The following is a 26062-nucleotide window of genomic DNA, read 5'->3' as shown; positions in this document are numbered from 1 at the left end:
CTGAGGTCTTTGAGGAGAGGAGAGAAGGGGAGCAGTCCTGTTCCAATACCCCTACTCCATGGTCGCCTCCTTGCAAGAGCTGTGACAGTGACAGGGGAGGTCCTGACATAGAATTCTGGGCATGAGATCTTCTCTCTGCAGTTCACAGGGAACTCGACAGCCCCCCCTGCTCTTCTCCCACTTCAATATGGGGTTTGTTGATGCTGTCTGTGGGGCTGGGAGGCCTTGGAGAAGAGCAGCACTGTGGGAAGCCCATGGGCAATGAATGCATCTCCACTGCTGCCATTGCCATCCACATCATTGCTGGGAAGCATCTGGGACCAATCTGGAGTGGATGCAAACATTTGATTCCCAGTGCTGCCTCAGTAAGTTTGCCAAATATTTTGGCCTCATCTCTGAGTTATGCTGCAGGAGAAGCTCTTGGCAGGGTAGAGGCATTCTTGTTTTGGGGGGAGGTTCCAAGCAGAGGTGGTTGAGGCAGGAGAGGCTCTCATCAGAATGCTCACTCCTGTCCTTCTGATTGTGTCCCTAGGTGACAGATTTTGTTAAGAATCAGGATGAGTCACACTATTAAATGAATGCTTTGCCTCTCTCTGAGTGATCTCCAAACCGATGCCTGACTCCAACAAATTAGGCAGCGGCGGTATTTCTTTTGGAGGAACAATTTGTGGTATTAACAAATCAAATTCTCAGTGGGCCACTCTTGATAGGAATTAACCTCAACTTCTGGGAGCAAAGCACTCAGCACCTGGCATGGCATAATTGAGTTTGACTTCTCAGAGAGATGTGGTGGCCATGAAAGATCGGCTGGGAGACTGTCTTGGTTTGGGAAGACAGGTATCTGCCAGGGAAAGATGGAGTTTCTCTTGGAATGGAGAATGTAAACCACCACAACCCCACCCCACTCCCTTTTTTTCCAATTATAAATTTGCAGTTAAAAAGCTTTTAGGCAAAATATTTTGGAAATAGAAATAGCAGTTCTTTACTAGTATGTATAATAAAGCAAACAAAAACAACAACTACAGCATTAATAACAAAAACAGTACCAAGAACCTTGAGGGCTTTGCTTCACAAAAACTCAGCACAGTTTGGTCTCGGTGCCTTTGTAGGATCCCCAGAGCACTAAGCTGGAACAGTGGAAAAGTCCTGGGCTGGTAGCTGGGATGGCAGGATGTCTCGGCAGGCAGGGGCAGGGTCTCCCAGCAGGGCAGGGGGATGCGGGGTCACGCTGTATCAAGAGGAGCAGTGCCGACGAAACTGTGATGGTGGGACAGGGCTGGCCCAGCTCCCGCAGGGAGGCAGAGAAGCTCAGAATTCCAGAGCGAGCAGATGATGGTAGATTTTCCAGGACTGGACCCCTCCAGAGACAGTGAACTCTTCTAGCAGCGAGCAGCAACCCAGCTGTTCTCTCTCTCTGAACGCTAAATAAACAGAGCACTCAACTGCCTCAAGCTCTGTCCTTTACCTGCCTCAAAACTCACGTTCTCTCCCTCCAAGCTTTGACCACCCCTTTGTTTTTTGTTAAATAGTCTTAAGTATCTGACACTTAGTTTTCTTGGTAACTTATGGGGAAAAATTCTTTAGAGTAAAAAGGAACAAACTTAACCCCCAACAGAGACCTTCTGCCAGAGATTAAAATTCATCAGCAGCTTTGGAGCCCATGGGGAGGGTTTCTCTCAGAAGGAGAGAAGAACAAGGAATGTGAGACTCGCACTGTTCGCATTCCTGACCTTCCATCATTTTCTGTGACTTTGCTGTCAGATAATCCTGAGCAGAGATGTTTTCCGAGTGGCGTGGGGTGAGGGACAAGTGCAGGAGACTGCCTGCAACACAGTTTCACTTCATTGCTGGGGAGCAGTGGAGGAGAAGGAATCTCAGATCTGTGTGCAAGGCCACAGCGTAGGAGCATCTTCCTGTGGTCAGAAGAGCTAAAACAAGTTGCCATCTCAAAAAAAACCCAAATTGCTCAACTTTTAAAAGAATGAGTATGTGGGTACTCTTTTATAAGCGAGCTCTCTAGATTTTTATTCGGCAGCATGAGCAGTTTGTGTGGAGGGGAGAAGGACATGGATGTCCTTGTGCTGCTTGCTGGCTCTGGTGATTATGCATTGTTTTTGGTGCTGAAGTGCCAACCTTATGATTATTTTTCTTTTTTCAGTAGCTTCATCCTTAATCCTTTGCATAAACATAAAAAATTTCCTTGCCTCCCTCATCTCCACAAAGAGATTAAGACACTTGTATAAAATTGCCTCCCATTCACTGCACAAGCCCCATCTGTGACTCCAATCGTCCTAGTCAGGCTTGCCATCTGGCTGAGCTTGACCTAGATACAAACGGGTGTGTTTGAGCCAGCTTAAAGTATAGTCTTACTTTTGCATGGTGAATGGGACTGCCCTAGTACTTTCCTTGGAAATCATAGCTCTGCTTCTTTTGCCCTGTGCTGAAGCTGTGTTTTCCTGGGTTAGTTTGCCTCTGGGAACAGCCTATGGGGGAGATGGGGATGTTTCTGGGGCCGCAGTGCTCCCTGTGCAAAGGCTGTAGGTTTTTCACCCTCAGTAACCTACAAAGCCCTTCTTGCTACAGCCTCATTTCTCAGCAGAAATGGGAAAAGATCACTCAGTCCCTCACCTACTAACTCACTAATGGATGTAATGGTGAGTGGATGTTCAGCTTTCAGCTCCCCTCTCCAGTCCTTACCTCAGTTTCAGCAAGTGTTGTGGTTTGAAAGCAAACCGAGTGAGAGGCTCCAAGTCAGAAATACAATTTAATGAGAAGAAAAGGAAATAAAATGAAATAAAATAAATGCAATAATACAAAAAAAAAAAAAAAAAAAAAAAAAAAAAAAAAAAAAAAAAAAAAAACAACCACCCACTGACAGAGTCAACCTGATCAGGGTGATGGAAGCAGTCCAGGTGTGGTGGTCTTCCTGAAGCACTGATCCCGTAGAAAGGTCTGGTAGCTACAGTCCTCTAGAGATCCAGTGAGTAAGGGCTGCTTGTACTGTCCCAAATCTCTGCTTATATCCAGGTGAGAATGCTTGGCTCCTCCCCGTGGGCAGAGCATCTCACAATGGGATGATGAGTCATAAAGGAGGTCCTTGATGGCCCATTAAAGAGAGATAACTCCCGGAGGGAGTTATCTATGAGTCATGCACAAGGCATTGATGGGCCATTAACTGAAGATGGTGATAGAATACATCCTATACCACAACCCAGGACAGCAAGCCAGGCTCAGGTTTCCAGGCTGAAGCCATGGCAGCTGCCAGCATCTGACCTCCAGCCTCTCTCGACCTCAACAGGCAATTAAACAGTGGGGCAGTGGGGTTGGGATGAGATGTGCTCTGACTTTGGGAGATTCTGACCCATTTTGATGCATAATTAGAGTCACCCCCTCCTCAACTCTTTAGTTTTGCACACAATGAGCCCCCTGAGCACCGTGGTGTGGGTACCTGCATATCCCTTCCCTGGCAGCTTCTCCAGACTCTGAAGTCTCTGGCTTTACTCAGTGTTGTCATTTACTGGGGTTTCATAGTTCCTTACTTGGACTTCAAATTTTTTTTACTTTAATTTTTTTTAATGTTGCAACTTCTGTTTGATGCAAAGATTCTTAAAAAAAATGATTAGATTGAAAAAAAGGGAATCTCATTCTGCCCCTGTGTTTGACAGAGGTGGGGAAAGGGCTGGCAGGAATGGACTGTGTGACCACAGGACTGTCATTCAGAGCAAGCAGATGCAGCATGGCAAGCAAACAACATTGTGGGACTGTTCAGTCCCTGCATTCCTCAAGGAATACCAGTGCTCAGGGAAATACCAGGAGCAAGTCACTGTCACATTATCCCACATTTCTGATGCCTCCAGGGTCAACCTACTTTGTTAGTTGCCCTCAAGCTCCCTTTCTCTGCTTCATGGCCACACAACTTCATCAGAAAAGTCATGTTTCTGGTGAGTGCAGCTCTAAGTTGGAGGGATGATTCACAGTAGTTGGAGCTCTACCTGTAAACATGTTGTTTTGGGCTCTGAAGCACATGCTTCAAGGAACTGGCAGGAGCTCAATTCCCCCCTTGGTAAGACGGCAGAAAGAACAAGCTGTTATGTACAAAGATAAAAATAATCACAAAGTTTTAAGTCTTCCTCAGTTGCAGCAGAATGAAGCTCAAAGTGCTGATGGCCGAGTTCATCTCTGGCACGGCTCTGACTTGAGGATGCATTAAAGCTATTGTGACTTTCTGAAGCTCAGTTCAGATGAACGCAGAGCAGCATGGCTGCTTTCCTGGAGCTGCCATGATTCCTAATTTGGAGGAGAGGCTTGGGGCAAAAGCTGATGTTCCCAAAAGGGTCAGTGTCTCTTTAGGTAGAATTTTAATAGGCAGCCTTAAGAAGGAGAGAAATGCATAAAATGAGATTGGCCCAGCAACTGATAAAGTATCTCTCTCAAAGATATCTCTTGTCATTTATTGAAAGCAGGATTCATCTGGGAAATAACAAGGTGGAATAAGTTACAGCTGTGAGCCTGTTTCAGTGAGCTGTGCTCAGGCAAGAGAGGATATGGGCCCTGCCTGGGGCATCTGATGAGTATCCCTGCCTGGAATCCTGAGCTCGGGGTGCTGGGGAAGCCCAGACACCTCCATGCTCACTGCAGAGTCCAGTGAGCATCTTTACTCAGCCTCATCCCCCCTGGTCTCCCTCGACTGCAGCGTTTCCCTGGCAGGCATAGATGGAGATACCTGCCCAGATGAGGCAACCCAAGCTGATGGTGATCTGTTACAACACAGCCTCTTCCATCAATACATGAGTTTTTATTCCTTCTTTTGTTTTTACAACAGCAGCCAAGGGAGACACTTTGTCACCGGCTGTGACCAAAGAGCACAAAGGGAGAGTGGCTGAAGAGTTTGAACTATAAAATGCTCACTATATCAATCTTGGCTCAGGATTTGTTTCCCTTCTGGCATTAACTCCCCATCAATTCCTGTGATGACCTTAGAGCATACAGTCTGGTTGGCCTTCTTCAGCTGGTAGCACCCCTGTGCCTGCACCCTTCTCCCCTGAGCGGAACTGCTCATGAGCCAGCTTGTACAAGGGGCTCTAGTGTAAGCAGGGCTTTGCTTTTGCCTCCTTGGTCATCAGAGATTTGTTGCTGTATGTTAGTTGCTATAGTTAATGTAGAGGTTAGTGCTATATGGTTGAGTCATTGTTTTAGTGCAGTGTCCCAATAAACTACATCCAAGGCTCAGGAGTCCTGGCAGAAGGTAAAGAAGGGGCTTGGGTTTGTCCCAGAGATGCTCTGTTTCCCCGTGTTGGGGATCCTGACAAGGCTGTGTTGCTGCTGCATCAAAGGAGCCTGAGGCACAAGCATAATCAGGGACAGCTCCTGCTCACTAGAGCGGCTGGTTGAGGTGGTGCTCATGGAAAGTCCTTCCTTTTTGCCAGGTTGGGTTCTCCAATGCTACCAGAGGCTTACTGAGATAAGACATAGCAAAACTCTTTCCATCTCTGCAAGGGACAGTGTGAGGTTAGCAGCTGCGCCTCACTCATGAAAGTGAGCTTTATTCTTGCTCCCTCCTACCTCCAACTCTCACAATGAAATCATTGAATGGCACTTCTGTGGCAAAGGACCTTCCTTGGGATCGTGGTGGGGATTTTGGCTTGCTTTGCCTGCGTGATCTGTGGCCAAATCCTTCTGAGCAGGTGGGTGGCAGCAGCACCACCCCAGGTGAGCATGAGGATGGGGGTGGTGCTGATTGTGGTGTCCCAGCTCCAAGCGTTGAGTGCTGTTGTTTCCAGCCACTGATACTGTACTGGACTCATTGGCTTTATTTGGCTTTGCACATTTATTGTACTTTCTACTTAATTATTTATGAGTGTGGATGCTCTAAATAGGAAGAGGAATGGTGACTCTCCAGGTTTTCTTTCCCTGTGCAGTTGGATCCTTTTTGTGCTTGTGATTGACCTTTTAGTTCATTCTAAGACATTTTTCTGTAAAACATTGACATCTAGTGGCTTTTCTGCCAAAGGAAGCGACAGGGAACAAAAGTTTGACTTCAAGGTGGCCAGTCGCAATGTCACTTGAGAAAGCAAATTAATGTCCTTCTCCTCCTTACATAGCACCAAGGACATGGCAATCTCAACCCGGAGGCTCAGGGCTCTTGGGCACACACTCCTTGGTGTCCTCCTCCTGGAGCAGTGGCCTTTCCTGGCAGGACAATGTGTTGATTGAGCTACTTTAATTTAATTTGCTTAAACAGATGGCTGGTATCCTGTTGTGGTTTCACATTCGCCAAATTTCATTTATCAACTGGGAGATAGGACTTTGTGAGAAAAAGGCAAAACAGGCACAACTTAAAGGTAAAAAGAGATAGATTTTATTAATATACAATAAAGAAAAAGAAAAAAAAAAAGAGACATTCTGAGACATTCAAACACCTTCCCCCCCACCCAACTGTTCACTTTCCCACTCCTCACAGAGAGAAAACTATGATTTTCAGTCAGTTGCCACCATTTAAACACAATCCTACATCACCTTGGGAGAGGAGCCTCTCTAGGGTTATGGAGAACACGCCACAAGAAAAAGTTCTGGTGGCTTTCAAGGCCACAGATCTGCAACCGCCCAGAATTTCTGCAGATTCTGTGCAGTCTCACCCATATAACAGTTTTCCACGCTGTTTATGGGCTTCTACATGTTTGGGGTATCGTTTTAAGAATGCTTTTCTAGTACAAAACAGGGGTTCTCTTCCATCTCTAAATTCGCCTTTATCTCAAAAGAAACAGAGATCTCCTTGTTCTTTCCCAGGAGCCAGGGACATATTCTATTCAAAATTCTCAATTAAAACCCATGCATATCAATACACACGACCCTTTGGCTAGAACTTGCATTCCCCCAAGCAGCATTAGGATATTACAAAAACAGTCCATTTCCCCATAATTCACATCTAGAGAAGTCCAGTCAGAAATGTCCACTTCCTCCATCCCATCTTCCAATAGTCTTTCTCAGTTCTTTCACTGACTTTGTCTCAAAGCTGTCTCTCTACATTTCAAATCACTCTGTCTTCCATGAAGGAAGGAAAAGTGTTAAAGTCTTTGCACAGAGTTTTTTCCTCTCCAGCTGACTCCTGGAACTTCAAGGCCACAGGTGATGGTGGGGGGAGGAAGTGGAAGAGAGAGAGCGCATGCTCAGGAATGCTGATGGATGAAACCTCCTCCACCCTGGTCAGATCTAAAGTGACTCAAATTTGGATCAGCTCCCTGGAGCTCCGGAGAAAAGTTCTTAAAAAGTCTCTCCTCCTTCGGACCAGTGGCTCCAGCAACCAAGGCCCAGAGCACAGCTACCATGGTCCTGGAGCAGGGCCAAACTGCTGGTCTGCAGTCCTCCTCCTTCTCTCCCCATTGGAGGAGCCAGGAGGGGACAGAGGGGACACAGCCAGCCTCACCAACTGTCCCACAGGAAGAGGCCCCCCCCCCCTCCCCCCGAGGCCTGGCAGGCCCGAACCGCGACTCACGAGTGATGTTACCTTCTCACCGGCTGGAAAAGGAAAGGGCCAAGTCACTTCGGAACTTGTGATTTAAGACTGTGTTTCCAGAGATGTAGAAACACTCCCATTCATCAGCCAAGCTGTCAATCACAATCCATGCTAGAACTTCCTTAGGAAATAAAAACTTTTCACATTCATGCTAAACCACCACATAAGGTGTTCCTCCAGCATCATCCATGTGAGGCCATGCTCGTGTTAGTGGAGGTTCAAAGAGCTGAGGTGATGGTGGACAGCATGGTGTTTGATGGTGAATATTAATGTGCAACCCAGAGTAAACTCTGGGCAAGTACTGTGGTTGAACTTGCAGCTTTTCCAGCTGGTGGCCTGATGGATTCCCTGTGGCAGCATGTCCCCCATGTGTGCTACTATCCTGTTGCTTCAAACCAAAGCCAGCACCTCCCTTGAAAATGTTTTCTCTTACAAAATGCTGTAATGCAGCCTTTAATTTCTTGTTAGTCACTTATCTCTCTCATTTCAGTCCTGTATCAGATGAAGGCAGGAGAATAAAATAGGATCTACATAGGCTTTGCCAAGGTTCTTGTTAGGGTGGAAGTGGTTTGGAGCTTCTGGGCACATCTCGTTTATCTGGCCTGCGAAAGGAAAGGTCATGTAGGAAATGCCTTCCTCAGAGGTGTTATGCTGCTCTGGGGCTCATGCAGCTGAGACCCACAACTGCTCATCAGGGAACGTAGCATGGGCAGCTCTTTGCTGTCTGTGGAAACCTGTCAGTGCAGCTCTGTTGTACAAGGAAATTAAAAGAGCCAGAGCTACCTCTGTCCTGCTTGGGTTGTGGCTTACATCCTGGGAGATACTTGAAGTATTCTCCCAAGGTTTGGAGCACCAGCAGGAGCCTGTTGCCACATGGACAGCCCAGCAGAGAGGGAAGTCTTGGGTTCCCTTGGCCTCTGTAGAGACAACACCTGTTAAACAGAGACAGCTCTGTGTGTGTGCAGGTAGATACAGCCCTTCGCATTCCCCTCGAGGATTTGTTCAGCTGTCCTTCACATTGTGGAGGTGAACTCGCAGAGGAGCCTCTGCAGCAGGGCTTCTGAAAGCCTCTTAAGTGCATCTCCCTGTTTGTATTGATTTGGAGCATTAATGCGCTCTGTGCTGGGACTAAATGCTCTGTTTTCCTCTCCCCTTGGCAGGAATTTCTACTACATCACCATCCTGCTTGACCCCGTGTCCCGATACCTGAGCGAATGGTGCAATGTCCAGCGAGGAGCAACATGGAAGAAGTCCCTGCACGTCTGCGACGACCGGTCCCCGACCACCAAGGAGCTGCCCAGCTGCTACACGGGGGATGACTGGTTGGGCTGTTCCTTGCAGGAGTTCATGGATTGCCCCTACAACCTGGCCAACAACCGCCATGTCCGCATGCTCTCTGACCTCAGCCTGGTGGGATGCTACAACCTGTCAGTCATGCCTGAGAAGCAGAGAAATAAGGTTCTGCTGGACAGTGCCAAGGAGAACCTGAAGCGGATGGCTTTCTTTGGCCTGACCGAGTTCCAACACATGACTCAGTATCTCTTTGAGAAGACTTTCAACATGAACTTCATTTCGCCATTCACACAGTACAATAGCACAAGGGCTTCCAGTGTGGAGATAGACAAGCAGACTCAGCAGCGTATCGAGGCCCTCAATTTTTTAGACGTGGAATTGTACGATTATGCAAAAGACCTGTTTTTGCAGCGGTACCAGTACGTGTGGCAGAAGGAGCACCAGGCGGCACGGCGGAAACGCCAGGAGCAGCAGAAGATCCTGCGGGCGAAGCAGACACACCTGAGGGAGCAGGGGAAGAACAACTCCAGCACTGACTACACAGGGAATGTGGAGCAGTGGCAGCGATGGTAGGGGCCCCTGCCAGGTGCGGAAAAGCAGCAGATCCCAACCCAACCTGCAAACTGGAGATGACAAGTGATGCTTCTCAAGGGTCTGAAGCAAAAAGAGGTCAAAATGTTGCCTTTGCAGTTGCCTTTGCAGTAAATGTTGTACTGTACATGGAACACTTAATCTTAGCATTGAATTAAATTGTCCTTTTTTGGTTTGTTGGATTATTTATGAGATATAGGAGGCATCTCAGATCATCAGAAATGTTTGCTTGGACATTTATTTAAAAGAAGTGAAAGAAAAGAATCCTTAAATTAGTTATGAGTACAAAACAGGATGCTGGAAAATGTTTATGATGCTTGGCTGAAATCTATCTGGGAAGCAAACTCATTTCCTAATAACAAGCATTTAGCATACTCTCACAATACAGTATATGAACAAAGCCTTTTCCTTTGACTTTATCTTAATTTTATTTCAATAATGTGTTTTCAAGAGCACCAACTGCTTATGATATTTACCAAGTTAATGAGTGGAAGATGAAGGGAACAATAAAGAGCTGGAAAAATTATCACCTAGTTTTATGTATAATATTGGCTTTTAAAATTAATAGAAGCAATTTCTCTAGTTATATAAATATTTAAAATTTTAATTTTTTTTCTACCTACTGCTGTTTAGAGTTTTAAGCTTGGTGTATCTCATATTTAAAAAAAGAAAGAAAAAAAAAAAAAGACATACATATTTTTCTGAACTCAATGCCAACATTATAGACACTGTTTCCAGAATTTTTCAGAACTATGATTTTAACCATTCTGGAAAAGTTACAGCACATTGTCATGTTTGTTTCATAAAGCTTTCTCCAAATTATAATCCTGTGAGAGTGTCTCATTTTAAGTCTTTCTTATCCATTAGAATACATAATGCTGAATTTATCATTCCTTAATAATTGGTGGTATAAACTAGATGAAATGATGTTGCCGATATTTGTGTAGTGTCTTTAAAAAGTCACAAAACTCTCTAATCCCAGCAATATTATTAAGAGAATTGCTCAATGGAAGTAGATTTACACTTGAATTAGGATTTACTTCCAGTAAATCTTTGCTACATCCGATAAGAACAGGGCTTCTTTTTCTTTTTCCTATGCTATTGAGCCTTTCATAGCAATGACAGATGAGGACTGAAAATGACAGAAGCCTGTTTTTCCATAGCCATAGTTACACAGGAAGAGAAGGATGTGTGGTGCATGGGGTGCAGCAGCTTGCTCCTGAGCAGGCTTTTGCTGAGGCTCGGGATGCAGAACCGGAGCTGGAGCAGGATCACCCCCAGCCCTCCAGCCTCCCCCAGACCCACAGGGAAAGCAAACAGGGCACGTGGTGCCAGGGGCTCCTATAAATCTCTATGCAGAAAAATATAAACCTCTGCAAGGCTTGGGCCAGCAAGTTCAGAACATTTGTCCTGCAGTGCTCTCTAGCTTGGCACTGAGTGGAGACACCTGGGAAGGGGCCTCTGTGGCCCCAGGGACACAATGTTTACAAGGCTCACTTGCACTCTTGCCTTTCACCTGTAATACTCTATACACCATGAAGGCAGGGGGACAGAAAATGAGGCAGAAGGCTTAAAAAACATCTTATGCCTCCACCACTCCTAAGTTACCTGGAAGTAGTTTTACATCTGATGTTGTGTGGCAGCCTGGGGGCAGCAACCCTGCCAAGGGCAAGAGGAGAGCAAAGCAGCAGCAAACCAATACCCTGCATTAGCAGCTTCAAGAAAAGAATAACTTCATGTACAGCAATTTATTTTTTTTTAAATGAGAACTGCAGTTGCCAATATGATGCCTCGGTTGTATTTTGGTTTTCACGGGGGAAAATAATTCACTCTTGAAACTGAAAGGCACTGCTGTAAACAGGACTTAACTGTGGGTGAGCTGGAGGCCTGTTGCAGGAGGTGCATCTTGTTTTTATGCTATGGTGTGCATGATTTTCAGAGACTAGTTGCATTTTCTTTGTGTATATTGTTTATTGTATATAGGGGATGTACGAATATAAGGATACCATTTTGTCATAACCATATAAAATTCTACTGATTTCCACCATAGATGCTGTCTTACTGTGTAGATTTACAGTCCAATCCACTTTGATTGTGTCATTTAACAATAGAACTGATAAATAAAATTTAACTACAGACTTCTGATTTTCATGTGATTATTTCTTTTTCTGACAATGTGTTGAGAGCTGCACAGTTGAGAGTAGATGGTAATTCCAACATGAGTGAAATAGCAGTTAGCAGCAAGTATGTGAATTTGAAGTCACAGCTTTTCTGAATTTTATTTAAACTACAGCTTTCAAGGGCAAAGCCACTTTGGGCTTTTGTCTGGTTCAGGAGTTACTGCAGAGGTTTCAACTTCTTTTCTGAGCATCCCTCAGAAACACAAGCTGTGGTTTCTGGTGATTTTAAATATGATTGTTAGTGGTCTGCAGCATTAAGGAATTATTTCTCTGTGTGTACATATATGTGTGTGTATGCATATTATTTATTTTTTTATCTTTTATGAGGTACCCACCCTCTGTGTTGACTCTGGAGGATGCTGCCTAGCCACTGACTTCCATTGCATCCCACTGTATCCCTTCTGGGGACAGAAAAAAAAAATTGACAGGGACACCTTCCACTGTTCCAGGTTGCTCCAAGCCCTGTCCAACCTGGCCCTGGACACTTCCAGGCATCCACAGCTTCTCAGAGCAACCTGTGCCAGGGCCTCACCACCCCCACAGAGAGGAATTTCTTCCTAATATCTTATGTATATCTTCTCTTTTTCAGTTTAAAGCTATTCCTCCTTGTCCTATCGCTTCATGCCCTTTTCAAGACTCCCCCTTCAACTCTCTTAGGGCCCCTTCAGGCACTGGAAGGCTCCCCAGAGCCTTCTCCAGGCTGGATACCCCCAGCTCTCTCAGCCTTTCTCCAGAGCAGAGGTTCTCCAGCCCTCTGAGCATCTTCTTGGCCAAAGATACCACAAAGATACTTTTTGACAGTTTGGATGGAGGCATTTTTTTCTTGGTGACTATAAAAGATCTACAAGTTTTCCAGGCTTACAGCAGGACAGTTGACATGAAGGTCCCCACGGGAGACTTTGCCTTGATCTATTAGAATTCTCTGTGAGGACAGAGCTGCCTTTCTCCTGTGAGTACCTGCAGGGGCATCTTGCCTCTGTGAAGTTTTTTGAGCCCTGGGGAGCAGGGAGTGGAGGGGTCTGCCAGCAGATCTGCATTTGACTGGCTTTATAGAAAGGTCTGTGAGTGCACTGAGAGAGCTGCTGCAGGAGCTGCTATGGGATAGAGGTCATGTGAGATGCCTCCCTGCAGCTAAAAAAACACACAGCAGTGAAGTCTGGTGTAAAATCATTGAGGTTGCCTTTTGAGGGGAGTAATCTGACATCTAAGAAAACTTACTGCAGGAGAGGAAGGATGGAGGAGTGGGGGATGTGTTTGGACAGACAAACTTCAGAAGCTGAGGATCTACAGCAGTGAGTCAAGTAGCTCTCAAACCCTCTGGCGAGTTTTGAAAAGGCTGGAGACACGTTAAGAAAACTCTTTGGAGCACCAAGATGCCTCTTAAGTTTCCAGGGATGGAAAGGGATGCCAGCACCTCCAGCACTGCCAGCATCCACCTGGGCCAGTCAGTGTGGAGCCCAGGGCTGTTGAAGAGATGGACATGTAGTGCTAAAATTAAAGAGAAAGTCTTGGTTCCTTTTGCCCTCCAAAAAATTGGAAAGTTGATAACTGTGAGACCTGTGTGGCCTTGCAAAGGGCCATATTTGGGTCTAAAGCTTTCCTAAAGGGTACCTGGTAGGTAAAGGCTGTTGGACATGAACTGGTCAGCTGTTTTTTGTCAATGACCTTTGCATCCTCTTTATATGGCAAATAATCTATTTTAGTGTGCTGTAATACATTTACTTCCAATGATGTAATTTTTGAGTAAAAATTAAATAATGGACTTTTTTGTGTAGTTTTTAAATTTCATACATTATCCAAAATATCAGAGCCATGAGTAATACCTGACAGATACCAGTGCAATTGCTGTTTCAGCTGTTTACGCTCATGAAATCAGTGAGGAGAGGAGAAGAAAACCTGATACATCTCTTAAATTTGAGCCAGAAGTATCAGGTAATTGAGGAAACCTGCCAAACTAATGCAAACCTTGAGCTGCAGCCCTGAGCTGCCAGGCTGGCCCAGTTACTCCCAGGGAGGCACAGAGAGCAGCTCTGGGTGGAGAGGTCATCCTTACGGAGACATCTTCCGCAGGAGAAATATTTTCCAAGCAGGGGATAAATTTAAATCTTTCACTTACTAAAAATATCCCTGTCTCCAAAGCATTTGGGTGGAGCTGAGGATGGTTTGGTTATTGCTGGACCCTGCTGAGGGGGCAGTGCCTGGGAGGGGAGAAGTGGAGAGTCCTTCACAAGTGGGAATGGGGGTGCTGGGATGGGGATGTGGGATCTCCTGCCTACAAAGTAGATGGAGCACTGCCAAACCAAGCAGTGATCTGAATGAGGGTGGGCTCCAGGCTCTGGAGGCAGCTGGCACCATGTCCTTCCTGCCCTGCTGGCAGCTGTGGCTCCACAGAGGCGCAGCCTGCACAAACCTTCCTGAACAAATAGCACAGCGTCTGAACTCTTACCTATGAAATTCAATTCTGGGTTTCCTAAAGCAATCTCCCTGTTCTACCAGCCTCATCAGGGAAGAGTGTAATTTACTTTAATCCATTTCTTGAGTTCAGCATGAACGGTGTTACCATCATGCTAATATCACTGCTCTGCCATCTCTAGAGATGGACTGACGAGTTTGGGCCCGAAATCGAATTTGGCTCTGAGCTTCCAGAGGATCTATCAGCCAAATTACCCATGGTCTCTACCCAGCAGCTGTCATGCAGTTTTGCTCTGTGACGATACATTAAGCCAGGCAGGAGAGGTTATATCACTTTTGTTTGGGGAGCAATTAAATGCTGAAACAATATATATGCAAAGCAATCAAAATAGTTACAGTGAGGGCTGTGTTCATTTTCAGGACAATACAACCACTGCCTTTTGGTATACTCAGCTATTTTAGTCTATGTATTCCCTCATATGACTGCAAATAAGGTTTTCACTTGATAGGATGTGCACAAGCAGTTGTGGACATAAACCTCTATATAAAATAGAGAGATTAATGTCAAATATATATATTTTCTGATGAGCATTCATGGACAGAGGGATGCAAATGAGTCCTTGTAGAGGAATGGTTAGCTAAAAAGGGTCATATAAACACTCTGCAGCAGGATAACTTCAAGATATGTAACCAACCCTTATGTTTATAGCAGCCTTATCTTTACTGCAGCCTTCTTCCTTAAGGCAGAGGCCTGGTGTCTCAGGGCTCCCAGGGAGGTAACCTCTGGCTACTGTCAAAGGTGTAGCAGAAGCCATAGGAATGCAGAGCTGGGGTGTTACTTTCTCACCCCTTCACTGACCAATGCTATGCTTGCCTTTAGTTTTATGCATGAGCTTATTAGGTGTGCTATATATTCTGTAAACGCTTCTAATAAACTGAGTTTTGTCGTTAAACCGTATCGGTTCGTGACAATTCTCCTGCGACCGCGACATAATGGTGACCTCGACGAGATTAAAGTGAAAGGACCACGGCCGGTCGGCGAATGGGGAACGGGTTTCTTTGCAGCAGAAATGGACCGAAAGCAACAGGGTGCCATGCCCAGACGACCTCAACAGAGGGTCCGACTGTTAACGTGCTGCCGAAGACCTTGGAGTAGGCTGCAACAGCGCTGACGAAAAGGATGGAGAGGCAAGCAGCATATGATTTATTTACTTGCTTTTAGAAAAGCGTCAGATTAAGGGTATAGATCTCCGTAAGGATCTCCCAGGGTTGCTAACCTACGGGTATGCACAGGGGTTCTTCTTGAATCCCCACACCGTTCATGAGCTAACTGAATGGCGCAGGTTCGGTTTATAAGTTATGGGAGGCCATGCTAGATGATGATAAAACAGCAAAGAAGTTAGGTAAACAATGGCGGGTGGTGTTTAATACTCTGTTACAACATCAGGCAGAGCAGCGGGCGGCAAATCAAGCTAGTGAGGCTAATGATAAGAACAAAAATTTCGGGGGGTGGTCTGTCTGTCCGTTGCCCCCGCCACGTCCACTGTGATTTTGGCGCCTTCGCCGCATACTGCCGCCAACACCGGCCGCGCACCCCTGACATCATCCCAGGAGCCCTCCGAGCCCTTAACCCCTTTGGTCTCCTGGCCAGAGCCCCCCCTGTCGGAAAATGAGCCTATCCCTGGGGCAGAGAGTGACCTAGTGGAGGCCATTGCAAAAAACAGGAGGGAGGCGTGGGCGGCCCTAGCTAAAGAGGTGCTGGAATCGGGAGACAAGGAGGCTGCGGCGGCCGCGATGGAGATCGCATGCCCAGTAACATTTACCCCTATGGCGGGGGGAGGACTACAAGCCAACAAAGCGGCTTTAGATTGGAAATTGTCACAACTGCGGGTTACAGTCAGTCAGTTTGGAGTGACTAGTGAGCCAGGTAAGCAAATGCTAGATTACATCTCTGATTTGCTAAACCACGTCTACTTTAACTAAAGTCCTTAATTCTTTAAAATTAATATCTCATTCCCCACTTCTTCTTTAAAGTGAGTAAATTCCTTTACTCAATATAGAGAGTCTTCTTCATCTATCCAAGCCGCACAGCTGGTGTCTCTCAAGACTAAGCCATATGCTTTTGTTAGTGAGGTTAAGGCTGCTACTCGTCGTAGCATCCTCCAATTCCAAACAAGTATTGCAACAGATAAAATTAACTTATACATACTAAAATAAGCAACACAACTATGGGGTGGACTAAGGTGTTTAGTATACCCGTTGCTGTTGGAGACCACCCAAAAAGAACATCCCACCAATGATGAGACAAATGTTCTTCAAACCTTTTAAACACTCCTTTGATGGTCTCTGTATCATGGTGAATTGTAATAATGTCTTTTTGCCCCCTTCTCTAATTTCCTTTAAGATTTCTCTCAGTTCAGGGTGTTTCATCAATTGAGCAACTAGAGTCAATTCATCCTATAGGCACAGGCAGTATCTTCTCTACAGTGGTTAGGTTAGTCTTTATATATTGTTGTGATACTACAGGTGCTCGATAGGAAAAATCACATCCCTTAATTCTGACAAAATTGCAAACACACAATTGAATTTGGTCTCCCTTACAATTTGGCTGTCTATTCTTATAATGGGGCACGCTGTCCTTAGACAGACACAACCTTGTCCTGTATACACCAATGAAGTTTTCTGTTCGCCTGGATGCGTTTCAAAGTGACAAATATTTTGATCTGTATCTAAGCAATTGTCTTTGACACCTTCTAATGTCCCCTCACATATGTATCCTAGTTGTCTCCTCGCAGTGCAGGGCTCTATATTAATGGTTTGCCATTTTCCTTCAATTTCTCATGCCCACATCCTGTGCTCAGAAGGGTACAATACAGTTGCCTCATGGTTTAATCCTAAGGGGACTATTGGATGTATCAGGTCCACTGAGGCATCATGTATGATTAAAACAAAGGCTGTCACTATACTAGTCACAGGGTTATAGGTGAAATTGACCAGCACCCACCAAGACTGAAGCTCCTTCTCCATATCAGAAGCATTATCCCAAACAATTTTGTGAATTTCAGCAGGGAATGTTCCCTCTCCACCTTCTCTGATAACCGCAGCGGCCACTGATTGCATCCACAATTGTGCCTGAGTACATCCTAGAGCCAGTGAAATGTTTTTACTAGCTGTACCCAGTGCATTAATTATTACCTCGTGATCTCGCTCTTCTGTATTTTCCCATTCTGGTATTATTTGGGTCAGTTTCCAATGATTGTTACCCAGTGAGAGTAGAGAGGATTGCAAAGGTTGTTGTAGTTGGACTAAATTATTCCTTACTGAGGCTAATTTATTCATCAGTACTTCTGAATCTATGGTATTTAGTACTCCTAATCTTGTTCCTAGCAACCCTGTAGTATCCCTCTTACTTCTAACATCAGGAGGCATACTTTTTTGGAGCCAAGTGGTCCAGTCTGTAAAGGAGTTCTTGAGAAATGGAGGACATTCTGGCCTAATGTGAGAAGCATTTACCTGTACTCCCATTTCTATTCGTTTTAAAGACCATTTTGGGTTAATTATCAGTTTTGTACTCCCGTCTTTTTAATAGCATATGGCCCAATTTTGGTAATTACAGGAGTTATCTGTTCCTCTACTTCTGGGATAGCTGGCAACCTGGTTGATCACAGCCTTTTTTTGGCACAGGTGGAGTACTCTTGGTCTGGTCCTTATGGAGCTCAGTACATACTTGAGTGATGTTAAGTCAATGTCATTCCCTCTTATTGCAGACCCCTCTATTTGAGCCTAAACTGTGGACATTTACTCAAGCATTTGTCACAACATTCAGGACTAATGCGGATGGATCTCATGAGTGGGTGGTAAGCCTTGTGGAACCCATCCTGTACGAATGCATACTTACATCCCCAAACATTTCTTCCTTCCCACAAGCTTGCATTCGTGACTTTTAGCATCTTATTTAGAGCCTTACGAGAGTAAGCATCATAAGCTCTCCCTTGACACCTATTTATCTCAGTCACATTGTACCTGCGTGGTACTGCATTGACTCTTGTTATGGTTAAGGGAATTACTGCAATAATTACAACTTTCCACATAATGTCCATACTGTCAATACATCTATTCGTGATTCCGAGTGAGCTTCAGCTTCAGTTCATTATCGCCTGGTGTGATTTTCTAGATTCCTTCTGGGGCTTTCTTCACTTGGGAGTGATGGATCCAGGCCTTCTGTTCCTTGACCTTGATTGCAGTGAAGGTAGTAAGAAGCACCTGGAATGGTCCTTCCCACTGTGGTTCCAAGGTCTTTTCTGCAAAAGACTTAACATATACATAATCCCCGGGTTGTATATCATGTACTGGCCCATCTAATTCCCTGTTTTGAGCTCCAGCCACATGTTTCTCAATTTCTCTGAGTTGTCTGTTTAGTGCCACCATATATCTATGTAGGGTTTCTTCCCCTACTTGCATGGGTGTTGTTCCTTCTTGAACTGCATATGGCTTTCCATATAATATTTCAAAAGGGCTCAGTTTCTCTTTTGCCCTTGGTTTTGTCCGAATTTGCAATAATGCCAATGGGAGAGTCTGGGGCCAGGGCAAATTTACTTCTGGCCCCAGTCTCACTATTTGTTGTTTAATCAAGTGGTTCATTTTTTCCACTTGGCCACTAGATTGAGGGTGATATGGGGTATGTAATTCCCAGTCTATTCCCAGATGGTTGCTTATTTGCTGTACAATTTTTGAAATAAAGTGTGGTCCTCTATCTGAGGATATGGTGGCTGGAACTCCAAAACGAGGTATTATTTCTTGCAACAGTGCTTTGGTTACCTCTCAGGCCTTAGCTGTTTTGGCAGGAAAGGCTTCTGGCCATCCTGAAAAAGTATCAGTTAACACCAGTAGATAACGATATCCTCCCTTCCTGGGCAGCTCTGTAAAGTCAATTTGCCATTGTTGCCCAGGTCCACAGCCTTTCCCAATTTGTCCCACTTTAGGCTTTGGGGTGTTTTTGGGATTAGTTCGGAGGCAAAGACTACACTGACGAGTTACTTGTATCACTGTGCCCTGCAATTTCCTGGCCATGATTCTTTCTTTTAAATGGTTATACAGGGCATCTATTCCCCAGTGTGTTTTCTCATGTTCCCTCTGTACTAATGACCACAACAAATAGGAGGGTACTACAAGTTTTCCTTCTTCTGTCACAGCCCATCCCTCCTGGTTATAACTTGCCTTTTCTGCCTTAATAAGTCTCTTATCCTTTTTATTGTATATGGGCTTACCCTCAATAGAAATTGTTCCATCTGGGATTAATGCTGCCTCAATTGTATCATCAGTTATCTTACTTTTTGCTGCTTCTTTTGCCTCTCTATCCGCCAGCATGTTCCCCTCTTCCAACTCCGAGCTCACTTTCTGGTGTGCCTTGATGTGCATGATGGCTACCTTTTCAGGCAGTTGCACTGCATCTAACAGTCCCAATATTTCTTGTGCGTGTTTAATGTTCTTCCCTTGTGAGTTTAACAGTCCTCTCTCTTTCCAAATGGCTCCATGTGCATGAACTACTCCAAATGCATACCTTGAGTCCGTATAGATGTTAATTCTTTTTCCTTTTGCCAGCTCTAGGGCTCGAATCAAGGCAATTATCTCAGCCTTCTGTGCAGAGATATTTGTTGGTAATGGTTTGGACTCTATTACCTCTCTGCTTGTGGTAGCTGCATACCCAGCCTGCCTCTTTCCACTGATGACATAGCTGCTCCCATCAGTAAACCAGGTCTCAGCATTTTCAAGCGGGGTATCTTTCAGATCCGGGCAACTAGAGTAGGTGGCTTCAATGGGCTCCAGGCAATCATGGATCACTGGTTCTCCCATACTGCCACTGAGGAAGGAAGCTGGGTTCACAATGTTAGTTACCACAATCTCAACATCATCTTGTTCCACCAGTATAGCTTGGTACTTCAGGAATCTCTGTGGGGAGAGCCAGTGCCCCCCTTTCGTTTCCAGGACTGTAGACACTGTGTGACACACTAGCACTGTCATCTTCTGACCCAGGGTGAACTTGCGTGCCTCTTGGATGTTCACTGCCACTGCTGCAACGGCTCTGAGGCACCCTGGCCACCCCTCAGCTGCCGTATCCAGCTGTTTAGAGAGGTAGGCAACTACCCTTCGATATGGGCTCAGATTTTGTGCTAGTATCCCTAAATGATCTCTTGCTTCTTGTGAGAAAACAAAAAGAATGGCCTACTCACATCTGGAAGTCCCAAGGCTGGTGCTGACATGAGGGCCTTCTTTAGCTGGTCAAAGGCTTGACCTGCTTCTTTCGTCCATTGAAGATCTCTGCTTCCTTTCGTGATCAAGGCATACAGAGGTTTAACAAGTAATCCATAATTATAAATCCACAGTCTGCACCATCCTGTCATGCCTAAAAAGGTTCTCAGTTCCTTCACTGTCTGAAGCTTTGGGGTCTGGCATATTGCCTCTTTGCGATCTTGCCCTAGGGTTCTTTGTCTAGCACTCACTTCATAGCCCAGGTAAATTACTGTTTACTTCACTATTTCAGCTGGTCGAGGGGTCCGCCGCTTGGGACCCAGAGAGCCACAGCCACCCCAAAGGATGTCTCGCTAGAAACAGCTCCTTGGGGGGTCAGGGCACTCCTCAGCTGGCAGAGGGTCTTCTCAGCAGGAGGGCAGAGCAGTGATTTTTCAGCTCAGTGATTTCAGCTCACTGCTTTCAGCTCAGTGATTTCAGCTCATGCCCTTGTGAGTTAGCCCCTCTTTTAGCCGGCCGTGATGAGAGAGAGAGAGGTCTCGTGTGGAATTTCTGCAGGTGGTAACTTTATTGCAAAGGTACCAGCCAAAGGGGTCCAGGGACAAGGTACCTCTGCCGACCAGAGGAAACCCAGGGGTTTTTATGGGACACCAGGGTGGGAGGAAAAAAGTACAAAACCAATCAATTGTAACAGATCTACATAAAATCCCGAGGGGGCTTATGGGTCTCCGGACAGATCGCCGTGACTAGAAAGTTTGTCTTTTGCCTTAGGGGCTCTGGGTGAAGTTGCGAAATTCTTTGTTAACTCCTCAGCTTGGCCCTCTCCAGGGCAAAGCAGCTGGGGCTTAGCCCACCCCCACACTTCACTATTTGGGCTTTCTTTTGAGATACTCGATACCCCTGCAGGCCCAAAAAGTTTAGGAGGCTTACCGTCCAGTCCACGCATGTTTCCTGGGACTGGGTGGCTATTAGGAGGTCATCCACATACTGGAGCAACTGTCCTTCTCCTGGTGGAGGTACCCAAGACTCTAAGTCCTTTGCAAGCTGCTCCCCAAATATAGTGGGGGAATTCTTGTACCCCTGGGGAAGCACACACCATGTGAGCTGGTTCTTCCGTCCCGTTTTGGGGTTCTCCCACTCAAATGCAAAGATTTTCTGGCTGGCTTCATGGAGAGGGAGGCAAAAGAAAGCATCCTTCAAATCTAAAACAGTAAACCAGGTTAGTTCAGGAGTTAAACGATTCAACAAGGTATAAGGATTAGCAACTACTGGATACAAGTTTAAAGTTATCTTGTTAACAGCCCTTAAGTCCTGTACTAGCCTGTATGAGCCATCGGGCTTCTTCACTGGCAGGATAGGAGTGTTAAAATCAGACTGACACTCCCTCAGTAGCCCTATCTTCAGAAAATTCTCAATAATTGGACTAATCCCTTCACTATCTTCTTTCTTTCAAGGGTATTGTTTAACTCTTACTGGCTGTTCTCCTTCTTTAAGTTTGATTTGTACTGGTAGTGCATTCTTTGCCCTGCCTGGTATGTCAGAAGCCCACACTCCAGGAAACACCTGATCTATTACTTTCCTGAAATTCTCTTCTTCATTTGCAACTTCAATTTCTTTGGTTATCATCATTAAACTTAACAGTTCTATATATTGTTGATCTTTTACCTCCAAAATAATTTCCCCATTCTTAAATATTATCTTTGCCTCCAACTGCTCTAGCAGATCTCTGCCCAACAGTGCAGATGGAGCTCCAGGCATATATAAAAATCGATGAATTCCCCATTGTTTCCCCAATTTATACTTCAATGGTTTACAAAAATAAGCTCTTTCAGATTGGCCAGTTGCTCCTTTTACCATAACATAGTCATTGGTTACAGGTATTAGGGCCTTATATAACACTCAAAATGTTGCCCCGGTGTCTACTAGGAATTTTACTTCTTCTCTTTTCCCTAGTTTAATTATAACCAGAGGGTCCGCTAGGGTAGGGCCCTCCGGTCTTCCTCAGTCCTCTTTTACGTGAGCAACCACCTTTTCCCCTTTTTGACCACTTTTTCTATGTTCATTACCCTTTCTTAATTCTGGACACTGGTTTTTCCAGTGCCCAAATTTCTTGCAGAATGCGCACTAGTCTTTTCCCAGTCGGGGTGGCCCCTGTTTCAGTGCACCTTGCCCCTGTTTTTCTTTTTCTCTCTCCCTTACTTCTGCTAGTAATTTCTTCATCCCTTGTTGTTCTGGGTTGAGCTGCCTCCTATCCCATTGTATCCATCCCATATCTTGGATATGTTGTTATGTCTCGCAGCTGAATCCCGCCCTCTTCCGTGGGAGCCTGCAGTTCCTGCCTTCTTTTTCCTTCTTGGCTGTTTTTCGGCTCTGGCTCTAGCTAGCTCGGCTGCTTTTGCCTTCTTCGCTTCGCTTTACTTCGCTTTGCTCTCCGGCTGCCCCTGCCGCCGTTTTTCTTTCCCCCCGCTGCTTCTGTTTGGTTATTTTTTCCTCCTTCCTCCCCCCCCCCCCCCCCCCCAAGGTTTGAACCGGCACCGGACCTGACCTGACCTGAGAAGTTGGAGAAGACCCAGGCCAGACAGAGACGCGTCAGCACCCTCCTCATCATCACAGTAACCCGTCTTTTCCCACTATTCGGTGTTGGGGAGTGTATTTTTGTCAATAAACCGGTTTTTCCACTTTCCTCCAAGGTATTTTCCTTCCCGAACCCAGGGCTGCGGGGGGGGAAGGGGTGGTGGAGGTTTGGTTTAGGGGACTCCTTTTGGAGGTTCTTCCCTAATTTACTCCAAACCAGGACATTTCTTGGTGCGTTGGCTGGGAAAGGGCCAGAGAAAGTGGAAAAACCTTAATAATAATATTGGTGGTTCTAGTTGTATTGTGGGTGTATTGGGATGTTTTTTTCTGGATTCATAATGTCATTCGGGGTGAAAGCCTGCCAATATTTCTGGTCCCCAGGGGTTTTTGAGGTCTTAATACCTCTGTGGTACCTAGGGTTATTCCCTTACATAGAAAAAGCTCTGGTATTGCTACTAATACGTAGTTTTTGGGGCCGTGGGGCACTAACCAGAATATTCATTGGGCTGGGCTTGCTTGTGATGCTTTATAGGAGGGCTGTTAAGATGCTTAAATCTGTTCCAGAAGTGTATAGTTCGTTGTTATGGTGGTGCATTCAGTTGGTTAGGAGAGAAGCAGGGGAAGAGTTTTTTCAGCCTCTGTCTTCCCTCTTCACCTTTGAATTTTTTACATCTCTATTAGAAAATGTTCAGTTTCCCCTGAGTGTTAAACAGACCATCTTTCTGGCATTTAATCTAGTAAGTCTTTTCTATACTGTCTGCAGTTTATATAAAATGAAAGCTGAGATTTCTAAAAGGACTAATGAGACTCCTGATTTAGGGGTAAAGCCCACAAAGAGGAATCTTGATTGGAGTGGGAAATGGGAAGATATAGGCCAAATTTTAAAGGAATTTTCTGATCCTGTAGTCTGGGACTTCCCATCTGAACAAATTCAGAACCCAGCTGAGGTGGCAAAGTATTTGAAAGAGAAGTGCTGTGGTAATACTAAGGAGAAAAGGATTATTACTGTGAGCTTGGCCCTGGCATATGTTTACCGTACTCTGCTAGATACTGAGGAACAACAGATAAAAGAAAGGGAACAGGGAGATAAGCTAGTTACCACCCCAGTCACTCAGGCTGCAGCTAATATCCTGGGCTCCGGGCCAACAGCTAAACCAGACAGGGAGTCTAAGACACTGTATGTCGCCGGGGCAAAGAGAGCACGAAAGACTGATCGACCAGTAGAGGATGATGATGATGAAGGTGAAGGGCCCTCAAGGCCTCCCGAGGACACCCAATCAGAAGCTGGACAAACTGACATAAAATCAGAAGCCGAACTAACTGACACCCGATTGGGAGCCGGATCAACTGGCTGGCACAAGATCAGGACCCACTATTGATGCTTTTTCCATGAAGGACCTCTGAGGTTTGAGAAAGGATTACACTCGACGACCAGATGAGTCTATAATTAGTTGGTTAGTCCGTCTCTGGGATGCTGCAGGTGAAGCTACAATTCTGGATGGCACTGAAGCAAGGCATTTGGGCTCCCTGTCACATGATCCAGTTATTGACCAAGGAATGATGAGGGTGGCTACCCCTTGCAGTCTCTGGGAACGAGTCCTGGGAAGTGTGGCACAAAGATACCTGTGTGCAGACGATCTCTACATGCAGCAGACCCAGTGGAAGACCATAGAACAAGGGATTCAACGCTTGAGAGAAATGGCAGTGGCAGAGATTATCTTCTCAGATGACCTAAACACTAAGAACCCAGATTTGGTACCATGTACACCCGTGATGTGGCGAAAACTTGTACGACTTGGACCATCTGAATACGCTTCTGCTCTAGCAATAATCAAGCGGGAGGAGACACACGAAATCGTGCTCGATATGGCAAGGAAGCTTCGAGCATATGCTGATGCAGTACATGCCCAACTCACGCCAGGATTGCAGCTGTGGAACACGACTGCAGAAATTGGAAGATAAATTAGAGGAAAATCACAAAAAACTCAGGGAGGAGATTAGGGAGGACTTCCTCCAAATTTCGGCCATTCAAATTAGAGACCATGGTGTTCAACTTGGGCGTACCTCTGTTGGGGAGAGAAGGCGCACCCCGCGAACCGAGTTGTGGGTCTTCTTGCGTGAATCTGGGGAGGACATGAGGAGGTGGGACAGAAAACCCACTGCTGCTCTGGCACAACGGGTGCGTAAATTGAAAGAAGGTAGGATTCAAAGAGGAAGTCCTACTAAACAGAGAGCAGCACCAGTTGTCTGCAGCCGGGACGATGATGATATGTCTGATCCCCTGGAGGGAACCTCTAGGACATATGTCCAAAGAAAGAAAGATAATCAGGCTTAGAGGGGCCCTGCCTCTAGCCAGGTAGAGGCTGGGGAGAATCGTGTGTTTTGGACTGTGTGGATTCGATGGCCTGGCACATTGGCGCCACAGAGACATGAGGCTTTGGTTGACACTGGATCACAATGTACTTTGGTGCCATCAGAACATGTGGGGGCAGAACCAATTTCCATTGCCGGGGTGACAGGGGGAGTACAAGAGTTGACTTTGTTGGAGGCTGAGGTGAGCCTGACTGGAAAGGACTGGCAGAGACACCTGATTGTGACCGGCCCAGAGGCCCCCTGTATTCTGGGCATAGATTTTCTTCGGAATGGGTATTTCAAAGACCCAAAGGGATTCAGATGGGCATTTGGAATAGCATCTGTAGAAACAGAGAGTGTTAAGCAACTGAACACCCTGTCTGGACTATCGGATGACCCATCTGCTGTGGGATTGTTGAAGGTGGAAGATCAGCAGGTGCCAGTCGCCACTTCTATAGTGCATCAGCGGCAGTATAGAACAGTTCGAGATGCAGTGATTCCCATCCACAAAATGATTCGTGAGTTGGAGAGCCAAGGGGTGGTCTGTAAAACCCACTCACCCTTTAACAGCCCCATCTGGCCTGTGCGCAAGTCGGATGGAGAATGGAGGTTGACTGTGGACTACAGGGCATTGAATGAAGTGACTCCACTGCTGAGTGCTGCCGTGCCGGACATGCTGGAACTCCAGTACAAGCTGGAGTCCAAGGCAGCAAGGTGGTATGCCACTATTGACATCGCCAATGCCTTTTTCTCCATTCCTCTGGCTGCAGAATGCAGGCCTCAGTTTGCTTTCACCTGGAGGAGTGTGCAGTATACTTGGAATTGACTGCCCCAGGGGTGGAAGCACAGTCCTACCATTTGTCATGGATTGATCCAAACTGTATTGGAAGAAGGTGAG

General features: G+C 45.8%; 1 protein-coding gene across 1 annotated transcript in view; it reads left to right on the top strand.

Moving 5' to 3' along the window:
• The window catches only part of LOC136373391 (heparan-sulfate 6-O-sulfotransferase 2-like), a 179154-nt gene extending 169775 nt beyond the window's left edge, over positions 1-9379 (top strand). Inside the window, 1 exon segment of the mRNA XM_066338299.1 lies at positions 8674-9379. Within this exon segment, the coding sequence (XP_066194396.1) occupies positions 8674-9379 (706 nt within the window).
• The last annotated feature ends 16683 nt before the right edge of the window (positions 9380-26062 follow it).

Source organism: Sylvia atricapilla, chromosome W, assembly GCF_009819655.1.
Source record: "Sylvia atricapilla isolate bSylAtr1 chromosome W, bSylAtr1.pri, whole genome shotgun sequence".
Lineage (NCBI taxonomy): Eukaryota > Metazoa > Chordata > Aves > Passeriformes > Sylviidae > Sylvia > Sylvia atricapilla.
Note: the sequence above shows the minus strand (reverse complement) of the source record. Positions and strands in the feature narration are given on the sequence as shown.